The 26146-nt window shown below is 37.6% G+C and overlaps 1 protein-coding gene across 4 annotated transcripts in view; it reads left to right on the plus strand.

Annotated features, from left to right (window-relative positions):
• The window catches only part of LOC105464946 (calmodulin-lysine N-methyltransferase), a 410262-nt gene that overhangs the window by 341993 nt on the left and 42123 nt on the right, over positions 1–26146 (plus strand). For 2 of the 4 annotated variants that reach the window (XM_071076648.1, XM_011713118.2), the window contains exons 5-7: positions 942–996; positions 2055–2118; positions 9910–9976. The exons of 1 other annotated variant lie outside the window; for it this stretch is intronic. In XM_071076648.1, coding sequence (XP_070932749.1) covers positions 942–996; positions 2055–2118; positions 9910–9976 — 186 coding nt within the window. Of the gene's footprint in view, positions 1–941; positions 997–2054; positions 2144–9909; positions 9977–26146 lie in introns of all 4 variants that reach the window. One more of the 4 variants, XM_011713119.2, reaches the window with a different exon arrangement.

The raw sequence follows: 26146 nt of genomic DNA on the forward strand, positions 1-26146 counted from the left end.
AACAGTCCTAAGAGTCTAAGCATATAAATAAGAACAGGGCAATTTTGAATGTGGGCTGCAGAGCTGCCCTGGAAGTCTGGCGTTTGCTCATCTCGCTGTGCTTAAGCTTGACTGGAGCTCCAATCAGCGAGCAGTGGGCCAGGGCGAGAATGTCACACGTTGAGGGCTGATATTTAGGCACAAAGGGGAAGGTAAGTGCAGAGTGCCCCCCTAGACTGTCAGCTTTAACTCTGAGCTGCTCTACTTTTGAGCTGTGAAGTCAGAGCCCAGTCATTACTTTAGCCTGGGTTTGCTGGCTTAACCATATTATGTCCCTGCATTGTTTATTCACTGTGTTGTGTTGGGGTCAATTGTAATTTAAGTGTTAATTGCTAAATACTCTTTGTGTAATTGTTCTTTATGGAGACTGTTCAGCTTTCCAAAATGTTTCAGTTTGTTTTAGAATTTTTTTTTTTTAATTCAGGAGTGCATCTATTTATTTTGTGTGTGTTGTGTGTATGTGTCTATAATATAGGTATATACACACTCACATATATTCTTCATTTACTTGTCTAACTGTTTTTGAAGGAATGAATGTGGATTAACAGTGTTATCCTTTCCTAACAATTATCTTTCGCTACTCTAGCTAGTTTAGTTCTAAAAGACAGCGCCATTGACAAGGGAAAAAAAGGGAACCTTCTCAGATTTTTCAGCTCAGCGGTGGTAATGTTGCAGTGAACACTAATGAGGGAACCCCCACTGATTTGCCTGCTTTGTGACTTTTCTATTTCATAATTATTTTTAAAACGCAAAACGACATGAGGTAGCCTAGTCATGTCTCTACAACTTCCTGGTAGCGCCGTTCTTACTGCAGATGGCAATTTGTTCTTGTAACATATATCTCTCTCTGACCATTTTCATCTAATTTGTATGGGTTCTACCATTTCTTTTCTCTCTTTCAGGGCCCTTGCTGTGTGTGAGCTAGGGGGTGGCATGACATGCTTGGCTGGGCTCATGGTAGGTCTTTTCTCCATTCCAATCCCATTCAGAGGGAGGAACAAAAGGAAAAATGTTCCAGGGCCTCCAACTGCTGGGTCAGAGAACCGTCAACAGCATCAGCTGCGGTCAAGCTGCCGGGTCTTGAGAGACCTTCTAGATTGACTTACTTTCGGATCATATTGATTTTATGGTTGCCTCGATGAGCAGAAACATTTTACCTCAGTGTAGTCAATATTGCTTGTTGTGACATTCCAGGCCTCGCACAGTCTTTCTTTGCCATAGCGAAAGCATTTTTTTTTTTTTTTCAGATTATAGTCCCATTTGCTAAGATACAGGAATAGCCCGGCGAATCACAGTTGGAGCACCATGATATAGCTGCTAATGTTTTGCCTGCATTATTACACCAACAAACATGATCCAGAGCGCTCAGTAATTAGATTCTTTTGAATTAGATTGGCCATTCAGGAACGTCGTTCCCCATTCTCTGGGTTCTGAGTCATGTATTCAGGAGATATTATGTAGCAGCACAGTGCATTAGACAAGTTTTTATGTCTCTACAAATAAAAGCATATTGTTACACTGATTGGCATTTGACAAACCTGTCGCTCTTATACAATGTGTCGAGGTTACAGCCCAATGTGCGAGCATGTCAAAGCTCACAAAAAAATTACCCTCACAAAGCCATCTGCCTGCAATGCAAAGTTATATGAAGGGCATCAGGCAGTCAGACAGAAGCAAGCTGAAAGGCAGAGTGACAGCCTTGTATGATGGCTCTACTAGATAAACAGAAGCCCACAAATGAAAGCCTCTCAGAATACCATCATCCGCTGTCACAATGCAATTACCGAACAGAATGATAGCAAGATAGAGGCTCCCGCAAATGGAATGATAAAAGTATTGACTGATTTGATTGAATGATTAAAATAATGCAGACATAAAATGAAAAAAAGATTGAAGATTGTTACAGAGAAATAGGTGAGGAAGCATGATACTGAAGGCTTGTCACTCCTGTCTTCACTTCCACACAGACAAGCATATTTGCTCATTGTTTGCTGTGCTCCCTTTTTTTTTTTCAGGTTGCTATTTCTGCAGATGTCAAAGAAGTTCTGTTAACTGATGGGAATGAAAAGGCCATCAGAAGTATCCTTATTCAGATAGAAAACGGGTTTGTTGTGCTCATTCCTTTTTCCCGGCTGAGTAACAATTGATATAAAGAAAGACAGCATGGGGTATTAAAAGAGAGCTTCCTCCCCCACATACATGATAAGTAATTAAGAAAAAGTAGAAATATATGAATTCCTTGCATACGACTCCGTGGGTTTTTTTCTTTCCATGGATTTTTATAGACATCTCTCATTAAAGGGGCCTATGTTTTGTGGACCTCCCGAGGCAAGAAGAAAAATTGTTTCATAATTTCCAAGCATTCTTGTTCTTTTATTTCCATTGGAATTTGCCAGTGTAAAATAAATTATTTGGTATTTATTGTATTTGGATATTGCTGGCAAATATTAACTTCCAGCTTCATGTTTGTTATTACCTTTATGCACTTGATATTGTATGTACTGTGTAATATTGTGCCTGCTCTAATTGCTGAGGGGTTACCTATATCCCCCACTGGAAACAGCTGTCAGTTCTTCATTATTTCCTTTTATTTAGGACTTTATTTAGGATTATACATGCTATCTCTGTTTTTCTGCTATGCTATTACAGTTCAAACTCCATTAGATTATGCTTTGCTAATATGTACACAGAGTTCATGAAAATTGAACTGTACTTTAAGAAAGTAAGCATAATTTGTGGCTACTTTAGCAGTCGAGCTGATTTGTTCAGGGGCAGTTAACAGCCGTTAGAAACTGAGAGGAAAAGTGGAAGATATGTTTGCTTTGGATTTTTTTTTTTTTTTTTTTTTTTTTTTTTGGTGTGCCTTACATTTACATTATGAGGGAGACAATCTACTGATTTGAATTTTAAGCTTCTAAACTGCCAAAGCAGTTTTGATTTCTGTGGCATCTTACATACAATCTATTTCGGATTTTCTTTTTCGACTTCTGCCATATGATTTTTTGAAAATATGCAGCAGCTTCATCAAGCTGCTCAAACAGGAGAAAGGAGGTACGAGAAGCACAGTAGCTAATATTGTTCAGTAACACTTGTATGCTCTACCGAGCCCCACCCAGCTAATTGTCTGACAGACTTAAAAAAAATTCAGGAAGGAAAAACAGCCAATCACAATCTTGGCCTTTCACACAAGGGAAAGAGATCACAAAAGGTGCTTCCTTTTTTAAAATGCAGGATTTTAATCACGTTCTTGAGACTGTCTCAAGTTTTTCAAAACATTCCTGAAGATGAGCGGATGTTGTTTCATTCACTCTGCTTTATTCTGAGTTATTTCATGCACGTATCCATGTATCATTTCACTGGGCTCCTCCTCCTTATGTCAGGGAATACAGAGCAAGAGGAAGCTCAGGTATGCCAGCTCAGCCCCAGCGCATTTTTAGAGGGTTGGGGGGAGCAGGATTATTGGACAAGAGAAGATTATTTTAGCCACAGAAACTTTCAGCTTGGGCCCAGTAACCTAAGGTTTTTTTCAAGTCAGCAGGTGTCTTATTTAATAGCATCAGAAACCAATTAGAACTTTTATCAAACTATGGGAAACATCTGTAGTCAGTATGTAAATCTATTTGTTCTAAAATTATTATTGAGCTAAACTACAGAGCTTCCAAAGAAAGGAAGCAATGCTAATGTCATTAATTAACACACCTTTGCTTTAAACAACAAAGATGCCATGCCAGCTTTTGAAATCAGAGAGGAAATCTCAGATTCTGTATTCATTCTGCCGGCCTTTCAAAGAAATGACTGGTACAGCCCCCTCCCAAGAAAATGGATTTTTAACATTTGGTCCTCAGAAGCTCAGCCCTGAGACTGCTTTATTGTGCTGGGTTTTACAATGGGTTTAATATAGCGGGGTGCCAAAGGGCAGGAGGGGAAGAACTTTACAAAGTAGATAAAGTAGGTCTTTTCAGGATGCAGACCAAAATTGGTAGTGTGTTTTATTTCATCTCTTAGGACTTTCCTGATGGAGTTCAGTTTTTACCATGCAGTTGTTAGAACATAGAACACTATGTTTGTGTGCCTTTTTCTGTTGTAACTAGATCTAATTTTTTTTAATTAAGAGAAAAAGCATGCATAAAGCCTTAAAATTGGCAATGTGTTTTTCCTGCTTTTAATACTAATGCTATTCTTGATTTGCTAACAGAGCTTACAATTGGTATTCGTTGTCATCTGTTTCACTGACTGAGGTTAATATGAATGATTTTTTTTTTCTATTTGTGTGCCCACTTTCTGTAAGAATAACTAATTCACTGAATCACATACTATTGATGCATATAGATTGAAACAAACTTATTTAAAAATTACTGTTTACATCTTTCCTTTAAAATTTTAGGAAGCCTAAATTATATGGCAGTTGTAGGATATTATTCAAAAATTACTTTCTAAAAAGTAAAAGTAGATGTCAACAAAAAAAGGGGGAGAAACATTGCCAGAAGCCAGAAAATCTCTTAGTAAAGCTGCTAATTATTCTTAATGGGCAAGATGAGCACATTAAGAAACAAATGAATACATCAGTGAAATGTAATTGAAAATCGACCTGGCAATGGCATATCACATCTGAGTATTGGCCTGTATATTATTCTTATCATTTTAAAAATTGTTTTTGTTTGTTCTTGGCTTCTGTATTTAATGAATCCAACTGAATCTTCTCAGTCTCTTAAGCTTCTAAGATTCTGATTTTTACCTCTTCAAAATAGCATTTCGTGATATTTCCTTTTAATTTTATATTATTTCTATTTGTTTTAGTATGTGAGGCAATGAATGGATTGGTTCTGAATCTTTATATCACAGAAGCATGTCAACCAGTTTTGAGGTTATTTATTATTTCCCTAAAATATATCAAATGGATTGCCTATGTCTTCTTGAGTTTTCCATCTTGATTCTGAAAAGCTAGATATTGATCTGAGATTTATGAAACAGAGATGTCTGGAAAGATATTAAGACTTGAGGTAAAAATGAATTTTTTAAGTCACAAATATTTTCTTAGATTCATGGGTAGTTTTCCCTAAGGTCTCCTTGGTCTCCTTAAACTGCATTGCTGGGTCTATGAACCCAAAGCCCCCACACCTGAGAGCTGCTTTTCCCTACAGATTCCATTTTCTCTGTACCCCAAGAGAACAAAGGATAAATTAGAAACGGGATCATTTCGTTTGTCCAGTTGTGAAATTTATTCCAAAATAGTGTGAAACGTGTTCCTTTTCTTTTTCTTTCTTTTTTTTTTTTTTTTTTTTTTTGGTAATGCCCCCTTAGTGTCAAGAAAGAAATCTTCAACAGCCCACATATAATAATTACTCCATAAGGTTTGTAGCTTGTGATAACAATGACCTAGGAATAGGAGAGACACATGGTATACTGAGCTATTATTGATACTAAGCCTCTTCTAAATTATGATGAATAAAAGTAGAACTCCTGAAGGTGAGCATCCCTCTCTGGCTACAGTCACTAATGTGCCCAGCACAGGCGCCCTGCCTTAATAAACATCTGGCAGTTCTATGCAGAAGATTCCAATGTTTGGTGACCCATTTCTCTGTAAGCATCTTATCCCCATAGTATGCACAGTGTGGGTCACAGATCTTGAACTTAGGATTCTCCAAAAATGGGTAAATCTCCTGTGCTTTTTAAAGGAGACACCCCTGGTTTAACATTATTTTTATTTAATAGAATCCCTGACTTGAGTAACTAATGAGTGAAGCTTCGTGTGGACTGTGCAGCCTGTACTATAGATGGTTGACAACGTGGAAATCCCAGGCCATCTTCCTGTGTCCAGGCTTCTTCTTCCAATGCCGGCTGTACTTCCATCTACTGATGAGTCATAAGTAAACTCTATGTGCCTCACATTGGGTAGCAACTCAACAAATATCTATTTTTGGAATTAAATTAAAATTAATTCAACCAATATTAATGGCATGTCATTACAGGTGCTAAAGATACAATAGTGAACAAGATAGGTCTAGTACCTATCCTTGGCTAGAATACATTTATACACATGAAGGGCAGAAGTCCTTTGATAACTTTGGTTATTTAAATTCTACAGTATAAATGTTCACATAATTCTAACTTTTTTTTTCTTTTTTCTCCTTTTTGTGGAGAATGGGGTCTCAGGCAGTCTTGAACTTCTGGGCTCAACAGGCATGAGCCACTGTGCCCGGTTAAGGTAATTAATTCTAAGCAGCAGGGAAAGAAAATAAAGTGTAACTGCCAAACCTCAAGTTAGTTACTTTACCAGCCTCTTCATCCTACCAAAGCTTTTGCCTAAATTATACACTAAGGTAATGAATTGACATGAATTGGGCACCTACTATGTGCCAGGCCTATCGTATGTGATACTCCATTAAGCCTAACAAATAGGTATCATTATTTCTGTTTTAGAGATGGAGCTCAGAGAGATTAATTTACCCAAGGACACACAGCCACCGAGTATCAGAACTAGCACTAGAAGCCAGGTTCATTTGACTTCAAAGCTTATGTTTTTTCCACTTAAACCATTCCGGGTCACCAAAAGCTAAAATGATTTGGTGAACCTCATCTTGCATTTTCTTACCATACTCTGGAAATAAAGGCCTCTCATCCATAAACATAACAATTGGCATTGCTAACAGAGTTTATAGTACCTCTATGGCATCTTCTCAATTCATGTGAGTAATAAGCACATTTAAGAATATTTTGCAGCCTTAAATTAGCAAATATTGCCACATTAAGCATTAAAAAGAAAAACCTTGAGAGATCAAAATGAATAGGGTTTATATTATAATCTCATAGTTTCCTACCCTCATTTTTGGTTTTTTGGTATTCCAACGAAAATAAAGATAACATAAACCAAGAAAGTGGTGCTTTATGAATCACAGTGTTATTATTTTTAAAATATTTTCTTGCTTAAAGAACATGACAACTCTCAAAATGTATATATAACTACTGGTAAATAATTGCTAATTGCAGGAGGAGGCTGATATTTTTAACAATATGATACATACATATAACATGTATATAATTTATTTAAATTACTATTATATAAAACTATTTTTTAAGAATAAAAATCAACTGAAACAAAATTGAAATGGAGCCCTACCTCTGAACAGGGCTTTATTTGAGAAGAAAACCTAGAGATAGAATTCCGGTTTCCTTTTAGCCACAAACATATATCCTGTAGCTCTGGAAGTCCAGTTGCCTAGACAAGGGGATTGGAGGCAACTACTCTGTATTCATTTAATCAGAAATCACATTGAGGCTTTCTTTGCACCCAGTCCCTCCCACTGAAGTGCTCCAGAAGGTGGGTGCGGTTCAGAGAACACGATTTGGCCTGTTGTGTTGAACACTATCCTGGACATATTGACTCAATGTGATGGGGTTTCCTTTATTACCCTGAGGTGACACAGAAGAATGATAAAATCTATTATTGGACACAGTGCCATCCAGAAGAACCATCAAAATCTGACCTAAAGTAAAGGGTGGGGAGCAGGAGATCTGAGTTTATCTCTTAAGGTAATATTTTAAAATACTGTTGACATTTTTTCTTCTCATGCTCATTTTAATATTTAAAAAAACCTCTTAAACCACAAAACATATTTCCTGTCCAGTTCTAAAAATAAAGCAGCCTAAATACTGCTGTGGATTTTTTTTTATTTAAAAAATTGCTTCTAGAATATAAATACATATGTTTGCTTCAGCCTGACCACCTGGAGTCACAGGTTTATAAATTGTATAAAAGTATATAGTGTTAAGATGTTTACTAAAAATTATTAATAGGTTTTCTGAGTTATATAATTTAACTTCCCTGAGACTATTTTATAAAAAGTATTACCTCCACTAACAAAATAATATGTTTTGCTTGATAGATTAGTCATGTACTCATACGACTCTACAGGTGTACCGGGCACATTATGGCATGCGGTTGGATGCCATGGAAACTCTAAGGAGGGTGTGGCCAGAGTGTGGGGGAACTTAATCAAAAACAGTTGTCAGCTGACTCTTTACTAATTTTGTTCTTCTCAGAATAAAGATGTCAGCTGTCCTTTTCTGCAAGACATTTCATTTAGAAGACTTTCCTGAAATACTTTCTTCCTGAAATAGACAGAACTGTAGGCCGATGTGTCATTTTAGTTAATCAAAACAAGTAGGCAAATTAGTCTCTTTTATTTTTTTAATGAATGTAATTTAACGGTATTTAATTTGCATACAGGAAAGTTCACCCAGGAAAAAAAAAAAGTCTGCATTATAGCACTTTTGTAAACCTCAACAAAGCCCTTCATTAGGAGACCTAATTGATTTTTCCTACCCACCCCTGGGGGAAGAAAGCTATCACAGTACCTGCTTATTCACTCAGAGAAGAAATGGGTGTGCCTGGTGGTTCAAGCAGAGATTTGGGTTAAAAAGTCCTGTGGCTCTGTTTTTGCAGGGAGATCTTGGTCAATGCTTGCTTTGAGCATGCAGGAAACCTGTTTTTCTGAGCAATAGGAGAACATCGCTTGTCTGCTTGGTGTCCTCCCCATGGGCCCAATTTAGTTCAGCTTGTAGCCTTCACTGGAATTATTTTATTTCTTGACTATTTAAACCTGCCTTATTCCAAAAGAGGGATTTTGAGGCTTGTTACCATGACACATAGAATATACCATATAAAATGAATAGGAAAGTGAGGGCAGTTGGAAATTGGAAAGCCAGGAAAATATGATGAAGCCAGGAATAGAGGTCAGTAGAGAAAGTATATGCAACAGGGTCTCTTGTGGTTGTTAGAGTTAGGCCACACATTTGGCTCTGAGTTGCACAGGTGCTGGAGCAAAGAGAAAGAGAGGATCAACTCTAAGAGTTATCATGCCGGGAAGTGGAAGCAACATCCCTTGATCTGCAGACCAGCTTTTCCGGGTGCTGAAACCTGACAATTTTTTCCGATGGGCTCTTGTAAATATGGCGCTGGGTGATGTAATGAACCAGCTCCTGAAAACATGTCTTCCATAAATATGGCTCTTTTGTACAAGTCTTTCCATGCCAAAGGCCATAGCGTAAGTCTGTAAAGACAGTTCTTCAGGGGACTTTTCACTGAACTGACTTTCTTCAGTAATTCATTTTCTCTCAAAGATTCTCCAAGATTTTCTCCATCTTTTTCTACTCATTTCCTCCCAAGTCTCATCCTGCTGCTCCTCTCCACCCCTCCCTAGTAGCATTTAGGAGATTGGAAATACTTCACACTGAAAAGTCTCGGGAGACTGACATTGCCCTCCCTGCTGACAGAGAGGCTTGCCTTTGGACTCCTTGCCCTTTTAAGCAAGTAGGACATGGCACCTATGGGACAGTCATTTCCCATCAGCACTCATAACTCTGGGGCTTGCCATGATGATCCATCTCAGGTGATAAAATGCAGCCCAGGGAAGCGAAAGAGCTTTCCTGTGGCAAGTCAGCATCCTGCTTCCCACCCCACATGCAGCTCTTCTCCTTTCACAGTACTCATCCCATGCATGATAAAAAGATCGGCCAGGCGCAGTAGCTCACGCTTGCAATCCCAGTATTTTGGGAAGCTGAGACAGGTGGATTACCTGAGGAGAGGAGTTTGAGACCAGCCTGGCCAACATGGTGAAGCCCCATCTCTCTAAAAATAGAAAAAGTAGCTGGGTGTGGTGGCTCATGCCTGTAGTTCCAGCTACTAGGGAGGCTGAGGTGGGAGGATCACTTGAACCCAGGAGGTAGAGGGTGCAGTGAGCCGAAATCATGCCACTCCAGCCTGGGCAACAGAGCGAGATAAGAGTTTCTGGACCTTTTTTTTTTTTTTTTTTTTTTTTTTTTCAGTCAGTTCAGGATCACTGCAGACATTTTCTTAACTGTGTCCTGTAGATGTGCAAGACATCATCACAAGGAATCAGAAGGCTGGTGTTTTTAAGACCCAGAAAATATCAAGCTGGTAAGATACCTTTCTGCATTAAAAAAAACTCTGATTGAAATTGTTTTTCTTGATACTATGGATGGTTATGAAAAATAATAACAGCTAACATTTATTGAGCACTTACTGTGTGTCAGGCACTGTTTTAAGCACTTTACAAGTATTATCTCATTTAATGCTCACTAGAATACTATGAGGCAGACAAACACTCTCATTATCTCCAATTAAGAGATGAGAAAACAAGATAAGTATATTAAACACTGGGTAGGGGATGATTTATGATTAGACAGTATGAGGTTGGGAGAAGCCAGGCCTGGGAACTCCTTAAATGGCTCTCTTCCAGTGAGTCTCAGCCTAGGAGCAGTTTTGTCCCCAAGGGGACTTTTGGCATTCCCTGGAGACATTTTTTTTGTTGTCATGACTTGGTAGGAGAGCGGGGAGTGTTGCTACTGGCATCTAGTGGTAGAGACCAGGGATTCCACTGAACATCCTATGTTGCATAGGACGCCCCCATACAACAAAGAAACATCTGGCCCAGAATGTCAATAGTGCCAACATTGAGAAACCCTGCTCTGTTCCATGATTTTAAAATAGTCTAGGTGTCCATTCCCTTTTACGTTCTGTTAATTCTTATACAAACTAGGAGGAATGCTTGCTCTTAACCAAAACAATGGTGTGTACTATGATGCTACATTTTATTTTTGCCCTGTTGGTAATGGATCTAGAGAAGCGAGTAATCATTTCATAGTTTTCACATGAAATATCTGTATTTGTGTATTTTTTCTCATTCATTTAACCACAGACATTATTAGAATAACTCCATGTTAAATTAACTGTTTTCTTTATTACTGTGAAGCTGTCATCCTTTGGTAGTTTGAATTTTCCCTATTGTGAAGACACTTTCCCACCCCAACTTCCCAGTTTGATTTTTTTTATTAGTTATATAAACTATTCATTAACAGACAAGGCCTACAGACTTATTTCTCTTGGACACACCCACAGTACAGCCCTGGCGGCCAGTGGTCTGGGTGTGCTGGCCTCAGAAACGAAAATAGCTACAATGCTTAAAAACCAAAGTGACGACACATATTGGTGTGAGGCTATGGAATAGCAATAATTTTTTTCTCTTATATTAATTGGTGAATGTAATGAAGTGTCCATATATGTATTTTTAAATCCTGCTTAAAATGTTGGGAGTAGGCTGGTGGCACAGGGGACAGCATATTCTGTGTTTCTCATATAAATGAACAAACCACTTCTGTTTCCCAGAAAACCTGGGGTAGGTTGAGAGAAAGAGAAAGGGTCTGCCGTTACCTGTGGGGTCCCCGTTGTTAGGACGGCCTTTCCTTCATAGTGCAGACGGCCTTATCCTTCTGGAGAGGACTTCATTTTTGGACATGATTTTCAACCTGGTCTTTTAGTTATCAATCAAAAGTGCATTTTCTGTGTTGTCCTCATTTACATTTATTTAATGTTTAAGGTCATTTGTGACCATCTGAGTGTATTTCAGCATATGGAATCAGGGAATAATAGATTTCAGCTTCATGCTGTGAAGAGAGATTGTGTTTTTACAAGACATAATGTTGTTTACTGGGTGTTAATAATCACTAATTAATAAACATATCTAGATTTCTAAAATGTTGCATTTTGAGGAATAAAAATGTCAAGTGTTTAACTTATGGAGTGCAATAGTATTTTCTGTCATCTCTTCATAAAATAATTAAGTTACATAAAGAAGCAAAATGTCATTGTTCAACAAAGACATATCCCAAATGCTTAATACATGGCCTTTGTTTCTATTTTTCTGTTCTCAAAACTGCTATTTCTAGATATATTGTTCTGATATGTACCTGGACATATAGACTATGTGACAATAATAGTCATATAGAAACCTCCAAGATAAGGGTGGGTTTTTTCCCCCATCTTTATCTCATACTAGTTGCGGTCAGTTTCTTTTCTTTTGAACCCTGCAAGCATTTTGTTCAAAGTCTACCAAAGCACTTTCTAGAGAATAGATAGATTGAGTTAGTCCTTGAAATGCCTTGATCTTATATTAAGGAGCAACTTGATCACTTAACTGTCAAGAAGCTAAGAGAAACGGCCAGCCACTGATGTAATAGTCAGTATTCTCCCTCCATCCACCGCCTTCCCACCCATAACCAGTACAATGTGATGAAAGTATTCGTTCCACAAGAGAAGAAATAAAAGGAAGCCATTCACAAAAGCGCTAAGATAGAGTTCAATACTCTTTTTTAGTACCTCAATGCATATGCAGAATTTCTCCTCCACATTTGAGGTGTGGAATAACAGGAGCGACAGATAACTAAGAGGTATTTACCATAGCTATAAAGCCCACACGTGAGCCAAATATTTCTGCTATTAAAAAGCACTTCAAAGCTTGACATGAAGTTTGTAACAGCTGAATGTCTCTTATGACTTCATTTGCAAAGATGTATAAGCTGAAAGGAAAGTCATGATATGAGAACTATGAGCCTAAGAAATGGTATATATATTTAAAAAAAAAAAAAAAAAAAGCTGCCCAGAAATTTGATTGGCATCCAAGCTCCTGTTCCCACTACTCCGATGATGTTCTCCATAACTATCAGCATTTCTCCTACTACTGACCTCTTCCTACCTCTTACACAGGGGCAGACCCAGGTTGTGTGGGGCCTGAAACTTATTTTGAGGGCCCACTTAAGAAGAATGAATTCTATTATACCTTACTTTGATAAATTTTACAGAAATATATGACCATGTGAACACATTACTAGGGCTTCTCCAAGGGCCTTGGAAGGGCCCTTGCAAGAGGCCCTGACGCTGAACCTTCATTAGCTTCACAGTCAATCCACCTCTGCTCTCATAAGCACCACCATCCTTGCCTAGGGTAACTCTTCTCTTAGCTACCAAACTTTCCTGCTCCCTCTATCTATTTTAATCATAGTCTGATTGTAGCTAAATGTGAAAGACGTGTTGGTGAAAGTCTGGAAGCCTTAGCCCTGGCTGAATCTAAGATCCACTTATATGAAGCATTACATTCATTACTTTTCAGCTTAATACAGTTATTTGGTTTATTTGTTGTCCATCCATGCAGCCGTCCATTCACTTAACAAATATGCCCAAAGTACTCTGCTTTGGAGAATATAAATATGCAGTTATCAAAAATAATTCTTGAACAAAGGAAACCATGCTACTAAATATAGCTAGAGATTGATGAAAGAGCAAGGATATTTACAGTATCTCAATTGTTGGGTTTATCTAAAGCTGTCTTCAAAATTGTGACTGTTTAACAAAGAACCATTTGGAGCTTTTGACATCTATGTATTTCTAGTTCTTCCAGAATTAGTGAATAGCGTCATTCTCTGGTTAATATTAGTTGAGAATTACTAAAAAATATATTAAATTTACCCTGCTGTGATGATGAAAGTAAGTTTCACTTAACAGTGTATGTATCTTTGTGTGAAAGTTGCTAGTGAATTCAGGTTTATGACCTTTATTATTCTTTGATAAACCATGAATTTTAGTAAACTATGGAACTTATATTAAGACTTTTTTTATAACCCAAACTTTACCTTTATGTAGGCCCCCAAGATTGGTTTTTGGTCGCATTGCCCTATTGCTTTTTAAAGATTTATACCTCCTCTGAGACTCAGTTTCCTTTAGAGGTTAAAATGGGGATGCAGAAAATGATTTTTGAAAGGTACGTTCCGACCAAGTGGAATCCAGTGGCTGATTTTCCTGGGCCTTCTGCAGTCTGCCCTTGTATCCACATCTCATCTAGCTGCCGCCTCCTCTTTTGGTCACCCAGGCCCCCTCGCTTGCCTCTGACAGATATGATCTCTTCATCTCTCGTCTTTGCCATTCTTGTTTCCCTCCTCTTCTTCATCTAAATCCTTCCTTCTAGGATGGCACCACTACCATTTTCCCCCTGCCTTCTCAGACTATCTCAGCCTACCCTAATATTTTTGATTTCTGCTGCTCTTAGAACATTGAATACAGTTGAACATGGCATAGTCTCTTATTGTTCAAAGCATATTGGCTTTGTTTCCATGTTCACTGGTTTATCAACTTGTTGACAGATATTTTGATCACCTTCTGTTTGCCAAGTCCCATTATAGATGCTAGAGATGGAGTGGTAAACAAGATGGAAAAGGCCATGCCTTCTTGGAGTTTATGTCCTAGGGAGGGAAACAGATCGTTTTCTTGAAGGCAAGAATTCTGCTTAGTATGTTTTTGTACTCCCTGAAGCAGTTAGTACACTTTATCCTTGGTATATGAAAGCTTTTAAAATTGGTATTTAGAGAATATTTTGAAAGACATGAATCCATAAAGCTTATGGAACCAAACCATTTTTAGTAGAGGAAAGTCAAGCTCTAGAGAATCAGACATCCGTTTCTACATCAGATAGCTGTCTTTCATTTCAGTGTTGGCCTCTTCTCAGGCATGCACATGTAATGTCTGTAGACAAACTGGCAGTGTGAGTAGGCATTTATCTGTTCTTTGTCAGGTTGAAGAGGAAGGTTAGTAGAAGGTAACTGAGATAAGGAAGCTGAGGGCTCTCTTTAAGAAACTTTCTGATAAAATATACCTGTTAGTGAATTTTGCTAGAATTATAGTAACAGAATCCTGAAGACCGCTGAGAATTCTAGAGATGCCACACTCCTGTTTCCTTCTGTTGCTATCTTGGCTATGACAAAATGAAATTATCATGTGTACTTTCTGTTACTAACATAACACTGTTGATTTGCTTAACAAGTTTATAGATGGGTTCATATCCCTACTATTTAGTGTTTTGCACTGAAGACACCAACTCCCATAAGATTAGCCAGTTTCAGCTATTTTGATAGAGTTATCCTTTTTGTATTAAAATGAGCCAGATTTTAAAATAGGAGGATGCTGTATTTTTAGGGACCCTCTTAAAGTACAGTCAATTAAAAATTAAGGCCTTTTATTTTAGAATAACATTGTATTGATTCTTTGGATTTGCCCACTTCTATTTTTTACCAAGGTCAAAATCTCACTACCAAAAATAGGCCAGGTTCTGTATTGATAGCTAGGTATGCAAGTCAGACTACTGTATTCTCTGTGAAAATGTCTTCTTTAAGAGAGAAATCCTTCTCCCTTCCCAGAATTGTATATCACAGAAGTACATATCAATAAAAATATTTTTGTTTTCAAAGGAGTTCTTCACTTAAAAATAGAGCCATCTTAAAAAAATTTTTTAGAGAACGGTCACATGATAAATCATTGTTAAACAATCATTTAGTTTTTACCTTAATAATGGACATTAGTTTGTTTTTGATATTTTGCTATTATAAACAATGCTGCAGTGAGACACATCTTTACATAAATTATACATTTGCAAGTGTGTCTATACAACAAATTTTCAGAAGTGGATTGCGTCTATTTGTACAACCCTACCAAACTGCATAATTTCTGTCCGTATAACTTTGTAATATATTTTCATATTTCATATTTACTAACACGACATTTAACAAACTTGGAGTCTTTCTATGCAAGAACAGGTGTTCTCTTTTTAAGTTTTTTAAGGTGTTTCACCAGCATTTTTATGTCTCTTAAGTTTATTTTTAGAGATTTTTTATTGGTCTTAGAAATAAGATTTTTTCTTCCATTATATTTTCTACTTCCATTATGTTTTACTATGGGGTTTGGTATAGTAAATGTGTAGTCACCTCAGTGGGTTATTGTTTTGAATATTTTGCAGGTTTATCCTCTTGAGTTTTCTAAGCAAACAATCACATCATCTGCAAATGATGACAACTGTAACTGCTTTCTAATTCTCATACCTCCTTTTTCTGTCTCTTGTATAATTTTATTGGATAAAAATTTCCACAATGATTATTAAATAATAGGCATCTTTGAGTCTGACTTTGTTGGGAATCTACTAAATTTTCACCCCATTAAGTACGCATTAGCTTTTGAGTTGAGATATATATGATATTTTTTATCTTCTTAAAATTTCTTAAGCGATGTTATCATAAGTAAATATGGAACTTTAGCAGATATCTTTTCAGCATCTATGGAGATGTTCAAATTGCTTTCCCTATTTTATTTATAACTATGACAAATTATATCAACAGGTTTCCTAATATTAAAACATCTCTGCATTTCTAGTAGTTACTTGGTCACAGTATTTTAATTCTTTTAATATGCTTCTGTGTTCTAACAACAAATTATCTGAGATTTTTAAAAATTACAACTTTATTGAGATATAATTCACTTACTATACAAGTCACCCACTGAAAGCATATATAATTAAATGGCTTTTAGTATATTCACAGAGTTGTGCAAGCATCACAATCATTTTAGGGTATTTTCATCACCCCCAAAAGAAAGCTCATACTTGGCCAGATGTGCTGGCTCACACCTATAATCTTAGCACTTTGGGTTGCCAATGTGGGAGAATTGCTTGAGCCCAGGAGTTTGAGATCAGCCTGGGTAACATAGTGAACCCCATCTATTGAAAAGAAAAAGAGAGGAGAGGAGAGGGGAGGGGAGGGGAGGGGAGGGCCTCATACTCATCCCCCTTTCTCACTCCTCCTCCCTTCCAGGGTTAGGCAACCACTAATCTATGTTCTGTTGCTATGCCTTTGCTTATTCTGGACATTTCACATAAATGGAACTGTATAATATATGGTCTTTCACATCTGGAATCTATCACTTAAAATAGTGTTTTTAAGGTTATTCATGTATAGCATGTATCAGGACATTTGTCATTTTTAGTACTGTTCCATTGTATGGGTAGACCACACTTTATCCATTCATTAGCTGATGGACATTTGAGATGTTTCCTTTTTCTTTTTCTTTCTTTTTTTTTTTTTTTTTTTTTTTTTTTTTTTTTGCTATTCTGGATAATGCTGCTATGAACATTTGTGTACACATTTTTGTGACAAGTTTCATTTCTCTTGGGTTTATATGGTCACATGGTAACTCTATATTTAACCTTTTGAGGACCTGCCAGACTATTTTTCAAAGTGGCTGAACCACTTTAAATTTTCTACCAAAAAGTATATGATGTTTTCTGAGCTGTTTGCATTGATATTCATCAGTAAAATTGGTCCAGAATTTTCTTTATTGTGCAAACTTGTCCGATTTTAAATAGCATTGACGTGATAGCTATTTAAAATAATTTGGAAGTTTTTCTTATCTTTTGAACCACCTCTTAGTGGGTTGCCCTACACTAGATCATAATTCTAGATCAGAACAATTTTTACCCCATTATTTTGTATGTGATATTTGGAGATATAGTGGCAAGAAAGAACAAAATTACATTAAAAAATGCACTGCACTTGAAAGTATGTAAGTTTGAAACATTAAAAAGGAAGAAAAATAAATGAAAACACCAAAAAGCAATAAATAATTTTGTGATTTCATCTGAGACAGTATATAATTGTAATTTCTAGTCCATTCATTCTAATATTTTGTTGCCACTTTGTTTTGCAACTGTGTAAGTTAATCAGCTGTCATAGGATCAGAGATACTTGAAATGGAAAATACAGTTAGTAAAATAATTAGTACCTTTCATTTCAAGGTCTTGAAACCCTTTCTAGTCTTCTTTAACCAGTGTAGAATATACTGGTCCCCAACATGAAGGGGGTCTGAATGTTAGGAAACTATCCCTCTTTTGGACTCTGAAATAAGTTCATTTCTGCTAAATTCCAAACGAAAACACAGAGCTGGGATCAGTTTTAAAGTCAGTCCAGAAAAATATAAGTGATATGCTGTAACAACAGTTCTCAAACTTTGTTCACAGAATCATTTGTATAGCTTCTTATGACACACATTCTTGAGCCCCACACCCTGAGAGACTGAGGCGGGCCTGGGGTTTTGCATTTCTAACAGGTAACTCTGATGTCTGGTCTGGAGCCCTCACATGGGAACCACCAAACTAGAATTCTCTCTGATATTTTCTCATTCAATTCTGCAGTGTTCCATAGATTTAAAGTTGTTCAGATTTTCTTGCCGGGCATGGTAGCTCATGCCTGTAATCCCAGCACTTTGGGAGGCCGAGGTGGGTGGATCACAAGGTCAGGAGTTCGAGACCAGCCTGGCCAACATTTTGGCCTCTACTAAAAATAGAAAAATTAGCCGGGCGTGGCGGCGGGCGCCTGTAATCCCAGGTACTTGGGAGGCTGAGGCAGGAGAATTGCTTGAACCTGGGAGGTGGAGGTTGCAGTGAGCTGAGATCGCACCACTGCACTCCAGCCTGGGTGACAGAGCAAGACTCCATCTCAAAATAAATAAATAAAATAAATAAATAAATAAAAAATAAAGTTGTTCAGATTTCCATTCAGTAAAGCCACTTCCATTCACTGTATTTTCTTGCTTATTTTATTAGATTTTATGCACTTACAAAGAAAGGAAAGGACCTGACTTAAAGTCAGCTCTCAGATCAGCATTTCCATCTCTTCCTGATTCGATTTTGGGAGACTGTGTGCTTCCAGGAATGTATCCATTTCCTCTAGATTTTCTAATTTGTATGCATAGGGTTGTTCATAGTAGTCTCTGAGGATCTTTTCTATTTCTGTGGGATCAGTTGTAATGCCACCTTTGTAAAAGGTGACCTTTGTAATGTCATCTTTGTAAAAGATCCAGAGATCTTTTACCTCCTTGGTTAGCTGTATTCGTAGGTATTTCATTTTCTTTGTAGCTAATTTAAGTGGGATTGTGTTCCTGATTTCACTCTCAGCCTGGACATTGTGTAAAGAAATGCTACTGATTGTTGTACATTGATTTTGTATCCTGAAACTTTACTAAAGTCATTTATCAATTCTAGGAGCCTTTTGGCAGAGTCTTTAGGATTTTCTAAGTATAGAAACATATCAACAGCAAAGAGAGATAGTGTGACTTTTTATTTGGATACCTTTTATTTCTTTTTCTTTGCTAATTGTTCTGCTTAAGACTTCTAGTACTGTACTGAATAGGAGTGGTGAGACTGGGCATCCTTGTCTTGTTCCAGTTCTCAAGGGAAATGGTTTGAGCTTTTGCCCATTCAGGATGATGTTGGCTGTGGGTTTGTCAGAGATGGCTTTTATTATTTTGAGGCATGTTCCTTCTATGCTTGGTCTGTTGAGGTTTTTTATCGTGAAGGGATGTTGGAGTTTATGAAAAACTTTTTCTGCATCTATTGAGATGGTCATATGGTTTTTGCTTTTGATTCTGTTTATGTGGTGAACCACATTTATTGATTTACATATATTCATTTGTTTTTTAGAGACAGGGTTTCACTCTGTCACCCAGGCTGGAGTGCAGTGGTGTGACCATGGCTCACAGCAGCCTCAACCTCCTGGGGTCAAGCAATCCTCCTTCCTCAGCCTCCCAAGTAGATAGGACTATAGGTGTGTGCCACCACACCAGGCTTTTTTTTTTTTTTTTTTTTTTTTTTAATTTTTTGTAGAGACAGGGTCTAATTTTGCTGCCTAGGCTGGTCTTGAACTCATGGACTCAAGAAATTCTCCTGCCTCGGCCTCCCAAAGTGCTGCGATTACAGGTGTGACCCAGTGCACCCGGCCGTTTTGTGTATGTTGCACCAGCCTTGCATCCCAGGAATAAAGCCTACTCGATCATGGGGTATTAACTTTTTGATGTGCTGCTAGATTCAATTTGCTAGTATTTTGTTGAGGATTTCTGTGTCTATGGTCATGAGGGATATTGGTCTGAAGTTTCCTTTGATCTTTGTGTCTTCGCCAGAGATTGGTATCAGGCTGATGCTGGCTTCATAGAATAAGTTAGGGAGGAGCCCCTCCTCCTCAATTTTTTGGAATAGTTTCAGTAGGATTGGTATCAGTTCTTCTTTGCATGTCTGGTAGAATTCAGCTGTGAGTTCATCTGGTCCAGGGCTTTTTTTGGTTGTAGGTTATTACTGACTTCATTTCAGAAGTTGATATTGGTCTGTTCAGGGTTTCCATCTCTTCCTGATTCGATCTTGGGAGACTGTGTGCTTCCAGGAATGTATCCATTTCCTCTAGATTTTCTAATTTTTATGCATAGGGTTGTTCACAGTAGTCTCTGAGGATCTTTTCTATTTCTGTGGGATCAGTTGTAATGTCACCTTTGTCATTTCTGATTGTGCTTATTTGAATCTTTTGTTTATTTTTCTTTGTTAAGATAGCTAGGGGGTCTATCAATTTTTTTTTTTTTTTTTTTTTTTTTTTTGGAGAACCAACTCTTGGTTTCATTGATCTTTTGTATGGATTTTCTATTTCTTAATCTGGGTGGTGGTTAGAAGGGTGTTTGCCTGATAATAATTAAGGCATGTATTTATTACATGTGGTTTACTGTGTCTTATTTCACAATACAACATGTCTTTTGTTTTTTTAAAAAAGCCATTTCAGTAGTTTCAGAGAGAGAAAAAGAGGTAGCCCTGACCTGAATGAGAGTGGAAAATGGTGAGCAAATATGGGGTCATTCCAGAGAAGTGACTATATGTAGAATGTAAGATAGAGGCAGAGTAAGAGATAGCCATTTGGAAATTTACATTTGAGGTGGCAGTAGAACAGATATGTGACGGTAACTACTAGAGGTTAGAAATAAAAGTTCAAATCTCAGAAAAATATTGTGCTAGAAGATTTGGAGATCAAAAGCAAGTGATCAGAACATAACTATGGGAACTGGAAAGTCAGAGGAGAAGATGGCCAAGGACAGAATCTTAAAAAATGTCTGTGTGTCAGGAGCAGTAAAAAGAGCCAGAAAGCGATACTAAGAAGGGACTGGAGAGCGAGGTTGATGGCTTGGGGTGGTATGGTATAATACCACTTCTTGTTTTGTTTTGTTTTGTTTTGATACAGAGTCTTGCTCTGTCACCCAGGCTGGAATGCAGTGGCGTGATCTCGGCTCACTGCAAGCTCCGCCTACCGGGTTCATGCCATTCTCCTGCCTCAGCCTCCCAAGTAGCTGGGACTGCAGGTGCCCGCCACCACGCCCGGCTAATTTTTTGTATTTTTAGTAGAGACGGGGTTTTGCTGTGTTAGCCAGGACGGTCTCGATCTCCTGACCTCATGATCCACTTGCCTTGGCCTCCCAAAGTGCTGGGATTACAGGTGTGAGCCACTGCGCCCGGCCAATACCACTTCTTAATGGAAGAAATCCAAGAAAGCATTTTAAGGAGAGTGTGATCAGCTGCTGCAGATTACTGAAGGTAGGTCAGGCAGATTGCAAAGCAGTCCAATGACTGTCGGAAGAAAGGTCACATCACAAGAACATGACCTTAATGGGAGCGTCCACTCCCATAAGAATGTTGGTGGCAAAGGGAGAGAAGTTGTGTGTGTGCTAAGGGGAAGCTGGGGTGGAAGAGTTGAACATGTGACCAGGCAAGGCCAGTACAGCCAAGAAAGAAGAAAGAAGTGGAGACAAGAAAGGGAGATGTTTGATGAGGCAAGGATCTAGATCAGGGCTTCTCAAAGCGTGGCCCCCGACCAGCACCATCAGCATCAGTTGTATACTTGTTGGAAATGCATATTCCAAGGCCCCACCCCAGACCTACTCAATCAGAAACTCTGGGGTTGAAGCTCAGGAATTTGTATTTCAACAGACTGTCTAAGAATTATGATGTATGCCAAAGTTTGAAAACCACTAGGGAAGAGGAAGGGGTGGTTTTATCCAGCACACAGATGGAGAAGCTCTCCTTAATGAGAAGAGTGACCCAACTTCCTTTTAGACAAGAGGAAAGGAGAAAAAGAGAAGAAGAGGAGAAAGATGGTATCAGATAGATAGCCTCAGGCTTTCTGTAAGGTCACCTGCTGAGAACAAATACTTGGGATATTTGGGGAGCTTAAAGTGTGAATGTGTTCATTTCAGCCTCCAAACCCTAGCTTCTTCTTTAGGCTTTGTCTAATATGTTCTCTTGCTTCTTCATTCCCCATCCAGATCCTGCCTGTAAGATCACATGCAGTTCTACCTTCTTCAGGATACCTTCCCCAACTTGTCCAGTCCACAGTGATTACTCCCTAATACACAGGGCCATCTGTAATTCTTTTGTTTCATTTGAATGTCTTGTCTTCCGAATACGATTGTATGTTCCTTTTGACTATTATAATTTTGCTACTCGAGGAACATGTCCTCGTTGTACTGCTGCTCATAGTATCCACTGAGGTTTCAATAACATTTATAGATAAATGACTCCCAAATTAGAAAGTCAACAGATCAATATCCCCTTTCATTCAGAGTGGTCAATTCCAGATTTAGATGGTGTCCTTTTCTCTAAGTGTTTAAAACATGTTCTTAGAGAGGCTTCTACGATATGGAAGTTTAAAACTCTGTAAAAGATAAGGAAAAGCAGAGGAGAAAGTGGCAAATAGGAAATCATTTGAAAGAAGAGAAGTGATTCACTGGTTTGGGTAAACACTGTAAACGACCCTCTATAAGAGTGAGCTGTGCCAACATAGACTTTGAGAAGTGACATAAAAGAAACTGGGAAAGGATACTGGAATCCTCTGTAAAGAATGCCTATAATATCCATGCAAAGAGCATGGCTGCCTGCCTTCCCTACTGCTGGTAAGATAGCTTGTTTTCCAGGTTCATTACATTTAGCAAGCATGAACAAGAATTCTATCAGTGCATTTCTTTCACAAATACACAAGAAACTACCTTTTTAATAGCAGAGTTTAAAACCAGGACTCAGCTGGGCATGGTGGCCCATGCCTGTAATCCCAGCACTTTGGGAGGCTGAGGCGGGCGGATCACTTGAGGCCAGGAGTTTGAGACCAGGCTGGCCAACATGGCAAAACCCCGTCTCTACTAAAAGTACAAAAATTAGCCGGGCATGGTAGTAGCACATGCCTGTAATTCCAGCTACTAGGGAGGCTGAGGCAGGAGAATTGCTTGAACCCAGGGGGCAGAGGTTGCAGTAAGCTGAGATTGCACCACTGCACTCCACCCTGGGTGACAAAGCGAGACCCTGTCTCAGAAAACAAACAAACGAAAAACAGGACTCACTCCCCTACAACCAAGAGTCTGAAAATATAAAGGTAAACAAAGAATACTAAACATGAGAATATGAGAAAATAAACTCTTTAAATCTCTATAGGGAGAGTTATCTGTGATCACTGCAATGAAATACAAATTAGGGTGAATCCGTTTGACATTAGTTTTTATTACAAACTTGAAACAGAGACTATCTGTTTGAGAAATTCTTTTAGTGTGAGTTTTGCATCACAGGTAACATCCTATCCGAAATTGACTTGGTTTTGGTTTTCAGATTGAAACCCCAAACTCAAAACCAGAATGAAATGATATAAGTTAGTGCAAGAATAAGGGAAGGGAAACTAATATTTCTTGAGCACCTATAATGTGGTTTCATTTACTCCATCTCATTCAATTCTTAATGAGACCTGTGATGCAACTCTTACTGTCTATTTTTTACAGATGAGGGCAATGATACTCAGCATCTCTCATCTTCACTGGCTTGTGTTTGAACTCAAAGCTATCTAGCTACAAAGCCCAAGTATTCTTTCTGCTATACTATACCTGTTAAACTTCGCAGGTTTGGCATGTCCATAGCTGTTACAATTTTTCTTTATTTTTAAAATTAGAGACAGAATCTTGCCTTGTCATCCAGGCTGGAGTACAGTGGCAAGATCATAGCTCACTGTAACCTCAAATTCCTGGGCACAAGTGATCCACCTGTCTCAGACTCCTGAGTAGCTAGGATTAAAGGTACATACCACCACAACTGGCTAATTTTTAAATTTTTTTGTAGAGAGAGGAGTCTCGCTATGTTGCTTAGGCTGGTCTCAAACTCTTAGCCTCAAGCAGTCCTCCCACCTTGGCCTCTCAAAGTGCTGGGATTACAGGCATGAGCCATAGTGCCCAGCCAAGATTTTTCTAAAACATGGAGAATTCTATAATGATTATTAATTGTGTAATATTTCTGCCTACAAAATTGTATTTCACCTTGTAATGAATTTTGAATGGAAGTAAGATTTTAATATTATGATGAAATAAAATGGAGAAAATATAAATTTTACTTTGGTGTCAGTATAATTACAAGCAACATGTTGACGTGATTTGATGTCTGGTAGAACCATCCTTTACGTGTCTTCACACATGAATGTTATGCCTTAGATGGTAAAACTTATATAGGTAAGGGTCCTACTTATATGTGCCCTGCTCTTTTTCAGAAAGCATTTTCTGTTTAGTTTGTTTAAAAAACAGTTGTGTAGCTGGGACTATGCCCAGCTTGGAGTTTTAATTTGAATTTCCCTAGTGACTAATGATGTTGAATATATTTTCATGTACTTATTTGCCATTCACATATCTTCTTTGGTGAAGTGTCTGTTCAAATGCTTTGCCCATTTAAAAAAAAATGGGTTGCTTATTTTTCTTATCATTGACATACTCTGAGAGTTCTTTATATGTTCTGGATATAAGCCCTATATCAGATACTGTATATGATTTGCCATTTTCTCCCAGCTGATAGCTTGTCTTTTCATTCTCCTCATAGGATCTTTCAAAGTGCAAATGTTTTTAATTTTAATAAAGTCTAATTTACCAATTTGTTCTTTTAAGGATCATGACTCTTGTGTGTGTCTGAGAAATCTTTGCCTAACTCAAGGTTACAAAGATTTTCTCCTGCATTTTCATCTACAAGTTTTATAGTTTTAGGTCTTACATTTAGGTTTATGACTCATTTTGCATCAATATTTGCATATGGTCTGAGATATAGATTAAAGTTCTGTTTAAAAAAATGGAGATTCAATTGTTAAAACATCATTTCATCCTTTGCTCACCAAATTGCCTCTATTTACTTAGGTCTTATTTAATTTCTCTCATCCATTGTCAGAATTATCTTAAGTGTTTCATATTTTTATGCTATTATAAACAGAATGGTTTCTTAATGCTGTTGTAAGTGGTATAAAATTGGAAATTCCAACTTCCAATTATTTATTGATTTTATGAAGAAGTACAACTGATTCTTGTACATTGATCTGGTATCCCACAATCCTACTAAACTCACTTATTAGTTCTAGAAGCTTATTTTTGTATATCTCTTTATACAAAAAGGGACTGTAATTTCCAGTGCAGTGTTGAAGAATGAAAGAAAACATACTTTTCTTATGCCTGATGTTAGGGAGAAAGCATCAGGTCTTTCACCATTAAGTATCATGTTAACTATAGGTTTTTCATAGATGACTTTTTTCAGGCCAAAGAATTTCCTTTCTATTTTTAGGTTACTGAAAGTTTTTAGCAGGAATAGACCTTAAACTTTGTCAGAAGCATTTTCTGCCTTTATTGAGATGATCATATGTTTTTTCTTTTTTGGCTTGCTAATATAGTAGATTATACTGATCAATTTTCAAATGTTAAACCAACCTTCTTATATTCTTAAGATAAACCCCACTTGATCATGATGCATTGCCATATATATGTTCATATGTATTTTATGGACAACTTCGGATATGTTGTATTAGTATTCCATAAATATTATCCTCTTAATATTTATGGAATCTGTAGTGATGGCACATCTCTTATTAGTGATATTGGTGATTTATATCTTCTCCCTTTTTTCCTGATAAGTCAGGCTACAGGTTTATCAATTTTACTGATCTCAAAGAATCAGTGTTTGGTTTCATTGATTTTTCTTTATTATTTTTCTGTTTTATTCACTTCTGCTCTAATCTCTATTACTTCTTTTTTTCTGGTTAAGTTTAACTTACTGTTCTTTTTCTTGTCTATTTAGCTAGAAACTGAGTTCAATAATTGAGACCTTTCTTTCCTAATAAAGGTATTTAGTGCTATTAATTTCCTCTAAGTTTTTATCTCCTGCGTTAGTGGCATCCCATAAATTTTGATGTATTTTCATTCAATGCAAAATAATTGTCAATTTATGTTTTCATTTATTCTTTAAACCCCAGGTTATTTAGAAGTACATTATTTATTTTCCAAATATTTGAGAATTTTACAGAGATTATTGATCTCTTTTTTTTTTTTTGAGATAGAGTCTCGCTGCGACGCCCAGGCTGGAGTGCAATGGTGCCATCTCAGTTCACTGCAACCTCCGCCTCCTGGGTTCAAGCTATTCTCCTGCTCCAGCCTCCTGAGTGGCTGGGACTACAAGCACGTGCCACCATGCCAGGCTAATTTTTGTATTTTTAGTAGAGGAGGTTTCACCATATTGGCCAGGCTGGTCTCAAACTTCTGACCACAAGTGTTCCACCCCCCTCAGCCTCCCAAAGT

The sequence above is a fragment of the Macaca nemestrina genome, chromosome 13 (genome assembly GCF_043159975.1).
Source record: "Macaca nemestrina isolate mMacNem1 chromosome 13, mMacNem.hap1, whole genome shotgun sequence".
NCBI classification, from domain to species: domain Eukaryota; kingdom Metazoa; phylum Chordata; class Mammalia; order Primates; family Cercopithecidae; genus Macaca; species Macaca nemestrina.